Source organism: Notolepis coatsorum, assembly GCF_963971535.1.
Source record: "Notolepis coatsorum genome assembly, chromosome: 5".
Lineage (NCBI taxonomy): Eukaryota > Metazoa > Chordata > Actinopteri > Aulopiformes > Paralepididae > Notolepis > Notolepis coatsorum.
The window spans coordinates 114598810-114617076 of NC_140169.1; the positions used below are offsets into that span (position 1 = coordinate 114598810).

Sequence of the window (18267 nt, forward strand, 5' to 3'; positions counted from 1 at the left end):
GTGTGTTTTAAAACACTGAAGATTTCCAGCTTTTATCAGACAGTCACTCACCCAGCGTTTTAGCCATTTTTGGATTGTTTTCATTGGGATAATATTTTGGCCTTTACATCGCCTCACTGTGTGTTTTCACACCGAAGAGATTTTATTCACTTGGATTGTGTTTGGGACGTTTACTCACAGTGTGTATATACACCGAAGATTCTGTCACCTTGATAACTCTGTTTTTGGGACTAGTCACCTCTCCTGCACCTGCTCTGTTTTCCCCATTGTACTCTGAGCTAACCCACTCCTCTCTCCCTCTCGGCCCCGTTTACCCACCTCGGAGATCTGCCGAGAGAAGTCTGCAGAGCGGCTCTGATGTTCCCACCTGCTTCCCCAGACTACCATCCCGGGAGAAGCTGCAGTGCAGCAACCTCATTATTGCTTTTTCCAAGGCCTGACCCTGTTTACTCTGTCCCAGTATGCAGCTCCAGCCCTCGCCCTGTTCCAAGGCCTTACCCTGTTTTTCCCTAGTCCTCCTAGTCCTCCCTATCTAGTCCTCCCAGTCCTCCCTGTCCCCAGCCCGCCTCCGCGGGCCCCTGTCCCTGTCTCCCCTCTCTAGTCCTCCTAGTCCTCCCTGTCCAGTTCCTCCTAGTTCCTCCCTGTTCCTGCCTTGTCCCTTGCCCCGGCCCTGTTTTCCTTTAGCCTTCCCTTTGCCTTCCCCTTAGCCAGCTCGCCTCTTAAAGGCACTGGGCCTTTCCCTTTTCTTGTTTATCCAGTAGTGGTGTTCTCCCTTAAAGGGACAGTGCCTTTTTTCTGATTGTTTTCAATAAATGCCCGTTCTTGGCTTACTCTCATACCTGTCTTGTGTTGTGCGATTGGGGTCGGTTACAAACCATAACAGTACGACCCGACCAATCGACGACCCCAGCCAGCACAGACGGTGTGGTTGAGTTTGCCTTTTTTTTGTTTCTCCCCTGTTGGCCCTGTTAGCTCCCCTGTTAGCTTGTTAGTCTCCCCGGTTAGCTCCCATGTTAGCCCTGTTGGCTTCCCTGTTAGCCCTGTTTGACTCCCCTGCAGCTTGTTAGGCCTCTACTACCAGCATGGCCCCTGTCTGCTAGCTTTGCCCTGGCTGCTAGCACAGCCTCTATGTTAATGCAGCCCTTGCTGCTGGCATAGGCCCTGTAGCTAGCCATGCCCAGGCAGCTAACCCAGTCCCTCAGCAGGGCCCCAGTCTGCTAGCTTAGCCCCGGCTGCTAGCACAGCCTCTATGTTAATGCAGCCCTTGCTGCTGGCATGGGCCCTGTAGCTAGCCATGCCCTGGCAGCTAACCCAGTCCCTCTGCATGGCCCCAGTCAGCTAGCTTAGCCCCGGCTGTTAGCACAGCCTCTATGTTAATGCAGTCCTTGCAGCTGGCATAGGCCCTGTAGCTAGCCATGCCCAGGCAGCTAACCCGGTCCCTCTGCATGGCCTCCACTTTTTGTGTAGCCTTCCCACTGCTAGGACTGCCCTTTCAGCTAGCAAGGTCAGTTTTTTCCCACTGCTAGGACTGCCCCTTCAGCTAGCAGAGTCAGTTTTTTTCCCACTGCTAGGACTGCCCTTTCAGCTAGCAATGTCAGTTTTTCTCCCACTGCTAGGACTGCCCCTTCAGCTAGCAAGGTCAGTTCCCCGCAGCTAGGACTGTCCTTCCAGCTAGCTTGTTCTCTCATGCTGGTCCAGCCCTGTCTGCCAGCCTAACTCCGGCAGCTAGCGCAGCCTCTATGTTAATGTAGCAGTACAGCTAGCATAGGCCCTGTAGCTATCAGTGCCCTGGCAGCTACCCCTTTCCCTCTGCTAGCCCTTTTCCCGGTGCTCCTCTTAGTTACCGCTCAGCTCCTCTAGTTGCCCCTCAGCTCCTCTGGTTACCCCTCAGCTACCCTACTTACCCCTCAGCTACCATGGTTACCCCTCAGCTCCTCTGGTTACCCCTCAGCTACCATGGTTACCCCTCTGCTCCTCTAGTTACCCCTCGGCTACCCTGTTCTTTTGCTAGCCCCACTTTTGTTGTGGCTTCCCCTGCTGGCTTGGCCCAGTACCTTTTGTTTTTTGCCTTGTTTTGTCCCCTGCCACTCTGTCTGTATTTTTGGGTCGCCGGGTGGCTCCCGTTGAGGGGGGGGTACTGTGAGGTTTTGTCCGCTGCTCACCTACTCTCTCTGTTCCTTTAAGCCTACTGTTAAGGAATTCCCTTCTCACTCACCTCACTAGCCCCCACCCTCGCGTTCGTTACTCTCGTTTGCTCTCAGCGGCCACACCTTGGTCTACCTGTCATTGTGTGTTTGATTGGTCTTGTGCCGAACACACACTTTAGTTTCAAGTATCAATTACCTTCACGCACCTGTGGTGCATTCTAATTGGTTCCCCTGTGGGCTTTAAGTACCTGGCTCTTCCCCTCTGTTCCTGGTCGGGTCGTGCCGTAACATGCCGTTTCATTCGGTATCATATTCTCTATCACCAGGACTCCTTCGGGAGGTCCTCTGTCTGTTTATGCTGTTTTCATCTCCGGCGTGACATGCGCTCCAGCCTTCGCCTCCTGTCGCCGTTGCCTGAGGTAGACACTGGACTGCGCTCTCTAGACTTCCACGGGAGGCTTCCCAGTGTTCCACTTCAGACCCCCGCGCAGCAGACGTCCTGACGCTCATCCAGACCTCCGAGCCTGGCGCGCTCTTCCGTGCAGACGCACTCCAGATGCGTCCTCCGAACCGGCGCGCACTCCAACCAGGCGCGCATCCAGACCTCCACGCAGCAGATGCGCTCTTCACTCCAGGCGCGCATCCAGATCTTCACCATCCAGACCTCCGAGCCTGGCACGCTCTTCCGCGCAGACGCACTCCAGATGCGTCCTCTGTACCGGCGCGCACTCCAAGCAGTCGCGCACCACTCAGACCTCCGCGCCTGATGCGCCCTTCGTACCGGCGCGTACTCCAAGCAGTCGCGCACCACTCTGACCTCCGCTTGAACAACCGGTTCCCCGGTGGCGACGCTCTCGCCCCGTTCTGTTCCAACGCTCTTTACGCACAACGCCTGGGTGAGTTTTTTATGACTGTCTTTGATCCAATTCCGTTTTTCGTGTGTTTTAAAACACTGAAGATTTCCAGCTTTTATCAGACAGTCACTCACCCAGCGTTTTAGCCATTTTTGGATTGTTTTCATTGGGATAATATTTTGGCCTTTACATCGCCTCACTGTGTGTTTTCACACCGAAGAGATTTTATTCACTTGGATTGTGTTTGGGACGTTTACTCACAGTGTGTATATACACCGAAGATTCTGTCACCTTGATAACTCTGTTTTTGGGACTAGTCACCTCTCCTGCACCTGCTCTGTTTTCCCCATTGTACTCTGAGCTAACCCACTCCTCTCTCCCTCTCGGCCCCGTTTACCCACCTCGGAGATCTGCCGAGAGAAGTCTGCAGAGCGGCTCTGATGTTCCCACCTGCTTCCCCAGACTACCATCCCGGGAGAAGCTGCAGTGCAGCAACCTCATTATTGCTTTTTCCAAGGCCTGACCCTGTTTACTCTGTCCCAGTATGCAGCTCCAGCCCTCGCCCTGTTCCAAGGCCTTACCCTGTTTTTCCCTAGTCCTCCTAGTCCTCCCTATCTAGTCCTCCCAGTCCTCCCTGTCCCCAGCCCGCCTCCGCGGGCCCCTGTCCCTGTCTCCCCTCTCTAGTCCTCCTAGTCCTCCCTGTCCAGTTCCTCCTAGTTCCTCCCTGTTCCTGCCTTGTCCCTTGCCCCGGCCCTGTTTTCCTTTAGCCTTCCCTTTGCCTTCCCCTTAGCCAGCTCGCCTCTTAAAGGCACTGGGCCTTTCCCTTTTCTTGTTTATCCAGTAGTGGTGTTCTCCCTTAAAGGGACAGTGCCTTTTTTCTGATTGTTTTCAATAAATGCCCGTTCTTGGCTTACTCTCATACCTGTCTTGTGTTGTGCGATTGGGGTCGGTTACAAACCATAACAATAAGGCCAGTTGGAGGGCTACATCACCACTATGCTACCCCTAGACCACAAATCTGGACACCCGACCCCGTGTGGCCACGTGCAAAATGGATGGGTAGGGCCAAGTGGTAGGGCCAAGTGGTAGGGCCAAGGGGGGGGGGGGGGGGGATTGGGATTGGGCTAGAGAGGGAGAGAGAGAGAGAGAAAGAGAAGGAGAGAGAGACTGAACGAGAGGGGGCCCAAGACAGGAACAAGAAAGAAAGAAAGAAAGAAAGAAAGAAAAAATTAAAAGACATTCGAAAGCAGGACACATATCAGAGGAACACAGCAGTGAGATGAAAAGGTCATAGAGGGGAGGAGAGATAGAACAGCAGGAGGAGTAGTCAGAGATAGGGGAGGAGGTGGTAGAGAGAGTGAGAGAGAGATAAAGTGTGTGTGTGTGTGAGAGAGAGGGAGAGAGAGAGAGAGAGAGAGAGAGAGAGAGAGAGAGAGAGAGAGAGAGAGAGAGAGAGAGAGAGGAGAAGGAGATTCTACCTACCTTTTCTTACCGTCTCGTTTGTGGCTCTTCTGCAGGATGGAGCGGCGCCTGTGGTGCTGGTTCTGCAGCTCGCCGGCCCGGCCCGTGTGCTCCTTGATCAGCTCGCTGGTCTTGCGGTGGTGCTTACGGACCAGCTCCTTCAGCTCCTTGTACTGCCTCCTCTGCTCCCGAACAAACCCCTTCTGCTGCTTCAGCTCCTCCAGCGTCTGGCCCTCCATCTCTGGGAGTGGGGTGGGGGGCGGTGTCAGGGGGGTCGGTGTTAGGGGGGGGGAGAGAGAGTGGAGATATTTCAGGAAAGTCTGCTAATTCGTTCTGTTCATGAAATCTCAACTTCTCATTCGTTCACATTATGAGGATATTGTGAGTTGAAGCACAGATGCAACTTGAATGCAACTTGGTGCAAAAGTCCACCCTAACACATTTTGTTTAATTACTATGATACTGGACGATGTCTCTGTCTCTGGCACAGCTATAGGAATAAGACTCTTGATGATAACAATAACTAAAAAAGCTCAAACGCACACACGTCCAAAAAATCCATCTACGACTCACTGTCAATGGGAAAGCTACAAAAAATATATAAAAACTTGATGACATCACAGATTAATCTTGGTTCTTTGGATAGCTAGCTTTGAGAAAGAGCTAGTACATTGATTGAATTGCCCAAAATAAAAGATTTTTTTTTTTACAGTATGTGAATTCTGTGTTTGGCTGAAATGTTCCTTTCAAGTACACTTGAGGTTGTGGATGCAGGTCTTACCGGTGAGGACACTATGGACGATGTCTTCACTCTTCACTGTCGGTTTCAGTGTACCTGGTGTGAAATAACAATAGATAAAAGTAAACCCAGTTGTCATGGTTAGGTGGCAACCTTTGTAGCTGTCGGTACACATACTGTTAACTAAAACTAACACTAAAAGTATTTGAAGTGTGAAGAAAACTTTACTATATATTTACTTTATACTTATACTATATACTTATATTATTATTATTATTATTATTATTATTATTATTATTATTATTATTATTATTATTATTATTATTATTATTATTATTATTATTATTATTATTATTATTATTATTATTATTATTATTATTATTATTATTATTATTATTATTATTATTATTATTATTATTATTATTATTATTATTATTATTATTATTATTATTATTATTATTATTATTATTATTATTATTATTATTATTATTATTATTATTATTATTATTATTATTATTATTATTATTATTATTATTATTATTATTATTATTATTATTATTACTAATATAATATACTGCCATTCAACTATTATTGTTGTATTATGTTCTACTCTATTATTACTATTATTATTACTCTATTACTATTATTATGACACCTGGATTTCCCTAAGGGATTTAATAAGGAACACTTGACTTGACAAAACAAACAAAACAATTTAATAAAAATATACAGGAAATGTCTTTAGTTTTAGTCAAGTTTTGTCAGTTTGGTAAAATGTGTCAACACAACAAGTCGCTTTGGATAAAAGCGTCAGCTAAATTACTAAATGTAAATGTCTGAGGAGGGATTGGTGCATAATGTTCATCGAGACTAGGATGTACATGACATGTTACCTTTGCAAAGTGTTTGTATTACACAATACCCAAACTTCTTATATTACAAAAACAACAACAAATAAATGACTAAAACTATTACTGAAACTGATAAAAAAATAAAAATAAACAAAAACAAAAAAAAATTTAACAATATAACTAAAACTAAAACGAACCCACTCTGGAAACTAAACTGAAAACAAATGGAAAAAAAGAAAAACAAGAAAGAAAAAAAAATGCCTGAGTCGGTGGATCAAAATCAATTTACTTTCCCAAGGACATCTGTTCTCAGACTGTTCTCAGGCTGCATGTGACCATGTGTGTGAATAACAAGCAGACTATACTTATTATAGACCCTTTGGGAACGGAAGTTGTCCAGGACGGGAGAATGAAATGTTCCGAACACCATATTGCAATTTGGGATGAAAGTGTATCCAGGATTATTGAAATGTGCAAACATGCTCTAAAGTGATTTGTGTAGCGAGGCAATATAGGCATTGCACGGAATGTTTGTGTAGTTCTCTTTTTTCCGCTAGTAACCACTGGCAACCACTTTTGAAAGAAAGGCAGATGCTATTAGCACCCAGGTGTCTGTAGTCTGGAGTTATACATACAGTATATACACACAGATGTTGCACATATATATATCCACACATATATATATATTATTGTACAGTATCTATTATTCCTATTTTATTTGTTTCTTACTTTTGTATATGTATATGTATTTATGCAAATATATTTATTTTGTATTAACTACATTCCCTTGTGTTGCTGCATATCATTTAATTTCTCCTATGGGTGATCAATAAAGAGACATCTTATCACTGTAGCTATTTACACCTGGGTGATCAATTAGAGATACATCTTATCTTATCACTGTAACTATTTACACCTGGGTGATCAATAAAGATACATCTTATCTTATCACTGTAGCTATTTACACCTGGGTGATCAATACAGATACATCTTATCTTATCACTGTAGCTATTTACACCTGGATGATCAATAGAGATGCATCTTATCTTATCACTGTAACTATTTACACGTGACCTGGGTGATCAATAGAGATACATCTTATCTTATCACTGTAGCTATTTACACATGGGTGATCAATAAAGATACATCTTATCTTATCACTGTAGCTATTTACACCTGGGTGATCAATAAAGATACATATTATCTTATCACTGTAGCTATTTACACCTGGGTGATCAATAAAGATACATCTTATCTTATCACTAGCTATTTACACCTGGGTGATCAATAGTGTTGTGAAGGGCCAGATTAAACCGAATATATATATTTATTTATATATATATATTTAATTGTATTTGTATATTCTCTAATATTCCTTGATATCCCTTGTATATTCCTTGTACAATATGCATTGAATATCCATTCTAGCCTACTGAACATCCCATAATAGTCTCCATTCTACTATTGGTCGAGACCTTGGTGCCAGGCTGCCATACCCCTCAGACCCAGTTCAAACGTACCGCTCAACATGTACGAACAAGTCCTAGTTCCGCGTAGGAATCTGGCTACCGCACCACTAATGGGACTATTTGTTCATAGTGCGTATATATACTGCGCTACTAAAGTAGGACTCCCTTTTCAGTCCAGTTTCTTACCCTCCAATAGAGTCACAGACGTAAAGCCTCCCCGCGACGCCACGTGTGGGAGTAAGGCCAAGTTCGCCTACCATCGGTATTGAGACATCGTGTATATTAATATTTGAATAGTCATATTTGGCACTATATCGTCGAGTTGGACGTAGTCTATTAAGCTAATAATAGTCTGTTAATATATAGTGCTTCGTGCGGTGAGAATACTACCGTAGTCAGTACCCCATCGTTTCGGGCAGAGAACTGGCTGCTTATCCAGGGTGGTTGACCCCACGTGAAGCTGCACCCGAGGAGCCCCAGAGCCGACGAGCGAGTGGACCTGTATACCGGATTATTCTACCGACGACAGCCCGCCTTCCCAGGCACGGATTATGCTTTGTATACATTGATTATTCCATGGATAAAGACCCCCGACACTGCCGTGTGTTGGAACCCCCCCCCCTGGAGAGGACGCAAGGTGAGGAGACGCTCTGCAAGACGAGGTCGCTTCACGTCTCTCCTCCGTGGACCGGAGGACGCCGGCCCACAAAGAGTCCACCTGCTTTCATCTGTGGTCCAAGGATCGCCGGCGCATTGAACGGCACTACAGTGGGTTCACCTGGGATACCCTTGGCCGGATGAGGCAGCCGGATTCTACCCCCCCCCCCCCCCCTTCCTACTCCTGTCGGCTTACAAGCGACCGGATTAACCCCCCCTAGTGTATCCAGTATATAATCATTAAAGTATCATTGCTGTTATTCCTTAAACTATTCCAGGTCGTATATGTACCACCTGCGCCTTCAGAGATTGGACATTCTCTATTGATATACCGACGAATACTCTTGCCATAAAAGTGCATACTAATTCCCATTCATAAATGTGATTGATTTGATTAAGTGCTTGCTCTACACACCATCGCTGTGTAGAAATAAAGACCTATTTCTAATTCGTACATTTGTGTTGGATCCGTTTCATCTACGTGACAGTGTTCATCATAATATATTTATGCCGTGTACTGGGTGGCCGAATATTAAGTACAAAGGTAGTGGTAGTAAGTATCATATCTAGTAATACAGTCAGGGAATTGTACCCCTCAGTTACAATTGGTCCTTCGAGCCGGAGGGTAATTAGTGTAACATTAATATAGTGTTATTAATATTGAAATGGCCTATGATGAACACTCCACGAAACGATCCTCCTAACCAACGCCCGCAGCGCGAACGACGGCTCCCTCAGTACTTAGAGGCTTACGCTGTCAGTCAACAACCTAGTCTTCTACTAACAGTAAACGCGGTAAAACTAGAAAGTAAAAGTATGTCTAACCCCAACGCCCAGACTACCCCGACCATAGAGGCCCCTACGGGTTCTAATGTAACTGACCAAGTTCACGGTGGGGACCAGTGGGAACCAGACATGACTTCACACCCCGCCAGTACTGAAGAAGTAGTCCCCGATGAGTCCCGGGAGGAATACAACGCTACCGAGACAGAACTCGGCACGGAAGAAGACGGGGAGAGCACCGTGGAGATAGAGCTCCAAGGCTCCGCAAGGAGTACCCCGAGGGAAGGCTCCCCTATACAACCGCCTTCCCCCAGCGAGGCAGAGAGGACCCTACAGCAGGCCTTCCTCATCAGCCTGAACGCCGCTGCTGAACGCGACCGACTGCAGTTCCAGCAGCGGAGCGAAGAAGAGCATATACGTCTAGAAATAAGACGCATTCAGAGGGAAGAGAATGTGGCCCGAGACCGAGCAGACAGCCAGCGAGCAGCTGCTGGTGCTCTACGGGACGCAGAGCGCGACAGACAGCAAGCGCAACTAATAGAACAGCTGATCAGACGGACAACACCCTCTCCCTCCGCCAGAGGCTCCAGGAACTCGTCTAGACACACCTCCAGGGCGGCATCCCCTAGCCGAGTAAACAACCCTGAACTTGACCAACAGACGAGGTCTATACCCCCCACAGACCACCTCCCCCCACCGGTCCAAGCGAGACCTAGCAACCGGGAAGGAGCAGCATATCCTGTGGAGAGGCTAAACCAGAGACGACAAGCACTGGATGACCTAACTGAAGACGAAGAGGAAGAGGAGGAGAACCACGCCCGACGACAGCACAGTACTCTACCGGACCAGGAGGTCCGGTACAGCCCAGGCTATACTCCCGCGGAGCTGCGCTACAGACCCCCGACTCTATACACGGGTGAGCACGACGCACGACCCGCACCGAGGAACAGCACCTGGACAAGCGGGCCATGGTACACTGCCGGTACCAGCCCATACCAAGGAGCGGGAGGAGACTCGCCTGGGAGGCCTCTCCCCCAACGCTCGCCGATGTATCCACAGTCAGCGTCATACATTGGCACGCCTATGGTACCCGACTTCACCCAAGAGAACCGGGCCCAGTATACAGAACTCTGCATGTGTCTGGAGACCATGTTGGTGGATGTATTGGATGAACGCCATAAATACGCCATCCTACTGAAGCACTTAAAGGTACCCCGTGCACATAATATAGCGCTCGCCTACGCGACTTCCACCACCCCATACACAGCAGCGCTGGTAGCATTGGACCAGAGGTATGGGCGCATATGGGATTACGTGATCCAGGAGATCCGACACATCGACCGCTTACCCCCAGCAATAGACAATCGAGCACTGGACGACCTGTCCATCAGAGTGCAGTCCCTGGTAGGGATGTTGGGAGCGCAGAGAGAGAAGGGGAGGCATGAACTTTACGCCAACTCAAATGTGGAAAGGATCTTGGAGAAGCTGCCGCCCGCTCGACAGGAGCGTTTTAGGCGGCAGAGAGACCACCGAGACCCGAATGGCCCCGAACCGAACCTCCTCGATCTAGCAGACTTCCTGGCGAGAGAAGTCAGCAGCCTACGGCTAGATACATTCGGACGGAGCACCCCTGGCTCCAGAGAAGGAACCAGACGACTAAATGATGGAAGAAGATCGGTGACTGTGATGCACCAATCGGAGTCAGTACCGAGCAGCAGGAGCCACAGTACCCCCTCCAGAACGGAGAAGTGGAAGATAGTGTGCCCCTACTGTGAGAAAGAACACTGGCTAGCGCAATGTGACTCCTTCCCCAAGCTGAACGCGGAGGAAGCAAGTCAATGGATAAAGTCCAACAAGCGCTGTTTTCGCTGTGCGCGCTCACACATGGCAGCCGAATGCCGCTTAAAGAAAAGGTGCACCAAGTGCGATGGAGCCCATCTGGACATACTTCACGACAGTAACAGACGGCGCCCTTCACCCGCACCATCCAGCAGCAAAGCGAGCGTCATGTACATCGATCCCGCCAGCAGCAGTGGAGCCCGAGTACTCCTAAAAGTAGTGCGTGTGACACTAAGCTACCAGAATAAAGTCCTGGACACTTACGCCGTCCTCGATGACGGGTCCGAGAAGACCCTTCTGCTCGCCTCCGCTGCGGCCCAGCTAGGGCTGCGGGGAAGCGAAACCCAAATGACAATTCGGACAATAAGACGAGATTTGAAGACGATAAAGGGCGAGAATGTCTCATTCTCTATCGCAGCAAGCGGCCAGCCTGAGCGACGGTACCAGATTACAGACGCTTTCACCAGCCAAGAAATAGGACTGTCGCGGTACATATACCCCGTCGCCAAGCTGATGGAGAAATATGCACATCTGCGCAAGTTACCGATCCCGCTCATAGACAATGCTATGCCGACCCTGTTGATAGGCTCCGACCATGCAGACCTCATTGTCCCGATAGACCAGGTTCATACCGGACCCCGAGGCTGTCCTGCAGCAGTCGAGACCCGTTTGGGATGGACTCTCCAAGGCCCGCTCGCCAAATCTCTCAACCGAAGTACAGCCACTAGATGTCTCCACTCCCGAGTCACAGAGGGAGAAACCGCACTCCTGCAACACGTAGAGCGGCTATGGACCTCGGAACAAATGCCCTTTAAGAACGGAAAGAAAGACATTCGCTCTAAAGATGACATTTACGCCATTCACCTCCTCGAGACAGGGACCAAGAGAGTCCCGGTCAACGGCGTGTTGAGATACGCCACGCCACTCCTGCGGCGAGAAGGAATGCCTACTTTCCACGCCAAGACAGACGCCACAGAACGGTACCTGCTGAACACGGAGCGGCGCTTAGCCAAGAACCCCGCCCAAGAGAGTGTATACCGCGCTGAGATTGAGAAGCTCATCACAGCGGGACACGTCACAAAGATGGACATTAAAGAGGCTGACCAGACCACTGAATCGTGGTACGTGCCTCACCACAAGGTCCATCACAACGGTAAAGACCGCATAGTATTTAACTGCAGCTACCAGATCGGATCCCAAAATCTGAATAAAGAGTTACTGCCCGGTCCCACACTCGGCCCCTCCCTACTCGGCGTTCTACTCCGCTTCCGCCAGGAAAAGGTGGCCATCAGCGGGGACATTAAAGGAATGTTCCTGCAGGTGAGATTAGTAGAGGAGGACAAGTCCCTGTTACGGTTCCTATGGAGAGAGAAGCCAGGAGATGAGCACCCAGCCATCTACCAATGGGAAGTCCTCCCCTTCGGAACGACGTGCAGCCCCTGCTGTGCTACATTTGCACTACAGAAACATGTAGCAGAGGACCCAGCAGCGGACGAAGAGGTCCGACACAAAAAAGATAAAGAACAGCTTCTACGTAGACAACTGTCTACAAAGCCTTTCAACCCAGGAAGAAGCCGAGGCTCTCCTGATTAAACTCCACGCCTCATTGATCAAAGGCGGCTTTGATCTCAGGCAGTGGGCCAGCAGCGATCCGCAAGTACTGCGCAGCCTCTCCTCCGAGGACAAGGCAGCCAGCAGCGAGACCTGGATGGCTACAATCCCGGGAGAAGCCCAGGAGATGACCCTGGGATTGGTGTGGCGATTCAAAACAGATTCGCTTCACTACAGACACAAGCCCCTGACTACGGAGCAGGGAAGGCCGGCGGCGGCGCCGACCACCAGACGGAGTGTGTACACAACACTCGCCCGACAATATGACCCGCTAGGATGTATTCTACCGTACACCACCAGGGCAAAAATGATTGTACGAGCATTGTGGGACAAGGACCAGGGCTGGGACGACCCCATTCCCGCACACCTTGCATCCACCTGGAGAGAGTGGGAGATGGAGCTCCACTCACTCCCAGGCGTTAATATGCGCCGAAGCTACTTCCCACCCACGGTGAGGCCAGAGACATGTAAAATGGACTTACACGTCTTCAGTGACGCCTCAGAGGTCGCATACGGATCAGTAGCCTACTTGCGGGCCCAAGAAAGGGGGGGAGAGATCTACACAGCATTTGTCCTCGCCCGCTCGAGAATAGCCCCACGCAAGCAACAATCTATCCCACGTCTAGAGCTCTGCGCAGCCCTAGCCGGAGCGCACCTAGCCACGCTCATCCAACGTGAGCTCACCATACCGGTGTCTAGAACAATCCTGTGGTCAGATTCCACGACAGTACTCGCCTGGATCAAATCGGACTCATGCAAGTACAAAGTCTTCGTGGGAGTCAGAGTCACCGAGATTCAAGACTTAACCGAAGAGTTAACCGGAGAAACAGAGTGGCGCTACGTTGATACAAAACAGAACCCAGCTGACGTCATCACCCGGGGGATGCCCCTGGATGACCTCACCCGTCGCAATGTCTACAGTGACGGCCCAGCATTCCTAAAGCTCCCGGAAGGAGAGTGGCCCACGCCTATCCCGAGGGAAGCCAGTCAGGAGGAGGCTGAGAATAAGAAGCCTGTGTTCTGTGGATTGAGCACTGTTATCTCCGCAGACCCCAACACACTCCTGATGGGGCGGCTAGATCCTGCATTACCCCAGACAATGTACCGGCCTGAAGAAGCGAACGGCCGACGAATGTGGAGGTACAGCCAAGTATTAGCCGACAAGTTTTGGAGCAGTTTCCTACTGCACTACCTACCGTCTCTACAGACCCGCCAGAAGTGGGTAAAGGAGAGAGACAATTTGACAGAAGGAACAGTCGTCATGATTATTGATCAATCACTGCCCAGAGCTATGTGGCCGGCCGGCCGCGTAAGCAAAGTGATCACCGGTGCCGACGGCAAGGTCCGAGCAGCTGAAGTGCTTGTCCAGGGTCGCACTTACACCCGACCCGTGGCGAGGCTCATAGAACTGCCCCGACTCCCAGACACAATCGATGATGACCATGACCCTATAACCCTATGACTTTGTGAAGTTGACTGACCCCTACAGCAAACCCTTATGTGTAAATAGACAACGCGATTAATCTGTCTCTGTTTAACTGATTAGGTCTGGGACCAATCAGGGGGTGGCTGTTGTGAAGGGCCAGATTAAACCGAATATATATATTTATTTATATATATATATTTAATTGTATTTGTATATTCTCTAATATTCCTTGATATCCCTTGTATATTCCTTGTACAATATGCATTGAATATCCATTCTAGCCTACTGAACATCCCATAATAGTCTCCATTCTACTATTGGTCGAGACCTTGGTGCCAGGCTGCCATACCCCTCAGACCCAGTTCAAACGTACCGCTCAACATGTACGAACAAGTCCTAGTTCCGCGTAGGAATCTGGCTACCGCACCACTAATGGGACTATTTGTTCATAGTGCGTATATATACTGCGCTACTAAAGTAGGACTCCCTTTTCAGTCCAGTTTCTTACCCTCCAATAGAGTCACAGACGTAAAGCCTCCCCGCGACGCCACGCGCGACGCCACGTGTGGGAGTAAGGCCAAGTTCGCCTACCATCGGTATTGAGACATCGTGTATATTAATATTTGAATAGTCATATTTGGCACTATATCGTCGAGTTGGACGTAGTCTATTAAGCTAATAATAGTCTGTTAATATATAGTGCTTCGTGCGGTGAGAATACTACCGTAGTCAGTACCCCATCGTTTCGGGCAGAGAACTGGCTGCTTATCCAGGGTGGTTGACCCCACGTGAAGCTGCACCCGAGGAGCCCCAGAGCCGACGAGCGAGTGGACCTGTATACCGGATTATTCTACCGACGACAGCCCGCCTTCCCAGGCACGGATTATGCTTTGTATACATTGATTATTCCATGGATAAAGACCCCCGACACTGCCGTGTGTTGGAACCCCCCCCCCCCTGGAGAGGACGCAAGGTGAGGAGACGCTCTGCAAGACGAGGTCGCTTCACGTCTCTCCTCCGTGGACCGGAGGACGCCGGCCCACAAAGAGTCCACCTGCTTTCATCTGTGGTCCAAGGATCGCCGGCGCATTGAACGGCACTACAGTGGGTTCACCTGGGATACCCTTGGCCGGATGAGGCAGCCGGATTCTACCCCCCCCCCCCTTCCTACTCCTGTCGGCTTACAAGCGACCGGATTAACCCCCCCTAGTGTATCCAGTATATAATCATTAAAGTATCATTGCTGTTATTCCTTAAACTATTCCAGGTCGTATATGTACCACCTGCGCCTTCAGAGATTGGACATTCTCTATTGATATACCAACGAATACTCTTGCCATAAAAGTGCATACTAATTCCCATTCATAAATGTGATTGATTTGATTAAGTGCTTGCTCTACACACCATCGCTGTGTAGAAATAAAGACCTATTTCTAATTCGTACATTTGTGTTGGATCCGTTTCATCTACGTGACAGTGTTCATCATAATATATTTATGCCGTGTACTGGGTGGCCGAATATTAAGTACAAAGGTAGTGGTAGTAAGTATCATATCTAGTAATACAGTCAGGGAATTGTACCCCTCAGTTACAAATAGAGATACATCTTATCTTATCACTGTAGCTATTTACACCTCGGTGATCAATAGATACATCTTATCTTATCACTGTAGCTATTTACACCTGGGTGATCAATAGAGATACATCTTATCTTATCACTAGCTATTTACTCCTGGGTGATCAATAAAGATACATCTTATCTTATCACTAGCTATTTACAATTGGGTGATCAATAGATACATCTTATCTGATCACTGTAGCTATTTACACCTGGGTGATCAATACAGATACATATTATCTTATCACTGTAGCTATTTACACCTGGGTGATCAATAAAGATACATATTATCTTATCACTGTAGCTATTTACACCTGGGTGATCAATAAAGATACATCTTATCTTATCACTAGCTATTTACTCCTGGGTGATCAATAGATACATCTTATCTTATCACTGTAACTATTTACACCTGGGTGATCAATAGAGATACATCGTATCTTACCACTGTAGCTATTTACACCTGGGTGTGTCACTGCTAGTGTGATAACCCAGGTGCAGAACACAGAGACAGGCAGGCAGACACGCTTTTTTACTTATATATATATTACTTATACTGTACAACACGTAAATATATTTCTTATGGCTATAAAATAACATACATTATGTACCTTTTTTCCTGTGGTCGATTAATACTTAATTATGTTTTCTAATGAGACAGTTTTTTGCAGCAGCCTATGCAGAGCTGTCTTTACGCCTGTACATCACAGCCTCCAAAACGTTGTCCAACTCTCTGCGTAGGAGAGTGACACTCAGATAAAGGCCTACATTATGTGCAGTGGTAGAGTAGGAAAAACTTGGAAAAGCCTGATATCAAGTTCCACTGTAACTTGTTGACGAGATCCAGTAATAAGACACCAAATTATTACATTCATATATATTTATCACATATCTGTTGTTTTGTTTTGCACATAGCAACTGTTATGTCTTCCAACATGGAGGACAAATGAGCATTCTAAACATTCTGTGAAAGGCCTCTATAAGCAGTTCAAATGCAGTTGCTTGCATGTTTCAACAAGGCAACAATTACACACACAATCTATACAATTTATTTACTCATTATACCCTTTTTGTGTACCAGTTGGTTTGAAGGTCTGTGGTTGATATAAACAACATCAGTGGTTGATTAGTGGGGAGACGAAGAAGAATAGTCTCTCAGTTTGTATGCCATGTGGTGCTCATGATGGGGGTGTCATTCCCTGTTTTTACCCTGAGGCTGCCCCAGTGCCCCAGTTTAGTGAGATAGTGCATTTAGCAGGGTGCCAGGTTGGTATACAGCACCTGTGGGTTGAGGCTGCTGACCACACACAGAGGGAGGTTTTGGGGTGATGGTGGGAGTGTGGCTCAGTCCGTTCTCTGCCGGTGGCGGCTGGTCAACATTAGGCTCCAAGGGGGCGTCGCCACACGCCTCCACCTGCCAATCACATGACAAAGAGTCAATGGGCGGAGCAAAATCACCTGTCGACAGTATACGAAATTCACGTCTAATACTCCCACGGAAATATATTCAATGTAAAATACTTTACGACAGAAGGATTAGCGACTAACAGTAGTACAATCGACAACAACAATTAAGGAAAAACACAACTGAGCAAGTTGCTAACCCTGCATACTATACGATATGATACGATATATTTGTATTCATACAAGGTCAAACAAGCATCATACAGATCATGTAGTAATGTTGCTGAATGTAAAATACAGTGCAGTTGACATGTCTTTCCCAGTTCCCCGCTCCACCCGTATAAAGCCACACCCATGGCATTTTCATCCGAATCAAAACTTTAGATCCACAAGCCTCTAAGACCTGTTCTAAAACCCCAATGTGTATTTACAAGCCCGAAACGTTTCTTTAGTGTGTCAGTATCTTCAGAATGGTATTATATGAGAAGAAAAGTTGAGATCCAAGGCAGCTCTACAAATTTTAAAATGCCTTTATTGGTTGGCTTACATTATTTAGAAAATGTTTAAATACCGACATGTTTCGGCCTACACATGGCCTTCTTCAGGGTGTTGTAGCTGTGACAAAACAATACTGTGACTGTGATAATGTAAGCCAACCAATAAAGGCATTTAAAAATGTGTAGAGCTGCCTTGGATCTCAACTTTTCTTCTATAACGAATCCCTACCCCGGATTTAATCCAAAGAGCACCTACCGAAACAAAACAAGAACGCTGAAGCCCTCTCCATATCCTCTTTTTTGGTATTATATGAGATATGCCTTGACGTGACTTGACTTTATTTTGACAATATATAAATAACATGTGACAGAAGCACATTCTGGAATACTGCCAAGGATAGACACAAAAAAGCTCAGAGCTTATTTCCATTGTGGTCCTTGTAGGGGGGTAGGGGAAGTGTTCAGACATGCATCATACAGTACAGACAATAGTAAAGACACATGACATCACAACATATCACATAGACATAACCTGTGTCATGGACACCTTGTAGTAGACATAGCTCTGCTAGCCCACTCTCAGCATGACACCCTGTGGCAACAGCACACTCCCTGCCTCACTCAAGAAGTCACTGTTTTTAGTTCCTCATATATCGGTTGAATCCCTGGACATGGTGATAACTCCAAGAGGATAAAGTCATCTCATTCTCCAACGGACTTACGACAAAAAGGGCTTTCTCTTAGGGCCATTTGAGACCTTTTCAGGAAAGACATGAATATAGACAATATATTATAATATAATATTAATTATATATGTTTTATTGGGCCGGTTGGTGAATCCCAAAATCGGCCCGAAAAGGTCTCAAATGGCCCTAAGAGAAAGCCCTTTTTGTCGTAAGTCCTTGGTGAAT

General features: G+C 47.5%; 1 protein-coding gene across 1 annotated transcript in view; it reads right to left on the reverse strand.

The window, feature by feature from the left end:
• Window positions 1-18267, reverse strand: part of LOC311228313 (1-phosphatidylinositol 4,5-bisphosphate phosphodiesterase beta-1-like) — a 397421-nt gene that overhangs the window by 57218 nt on the left and 321936 nt on the right. The window contains exons 23-25 of the mRNA XM_084314222.1: window positions 16737-16869; window positions 5244-5297; window positions 4484-4703 (exon numbers count right to left, since the gene is read on the reverse strand). Coding sequence (XP_084170348.1) covers window positions 4484-4703; window positions 5244-5297; window positions 16737-16869 — 407 coding nt within the window. The remainder of the gene's footprint in view (window positions 1-4483; window positions 4704-5243; window positions 5298-16736; window positions 16870-18267) is intronic.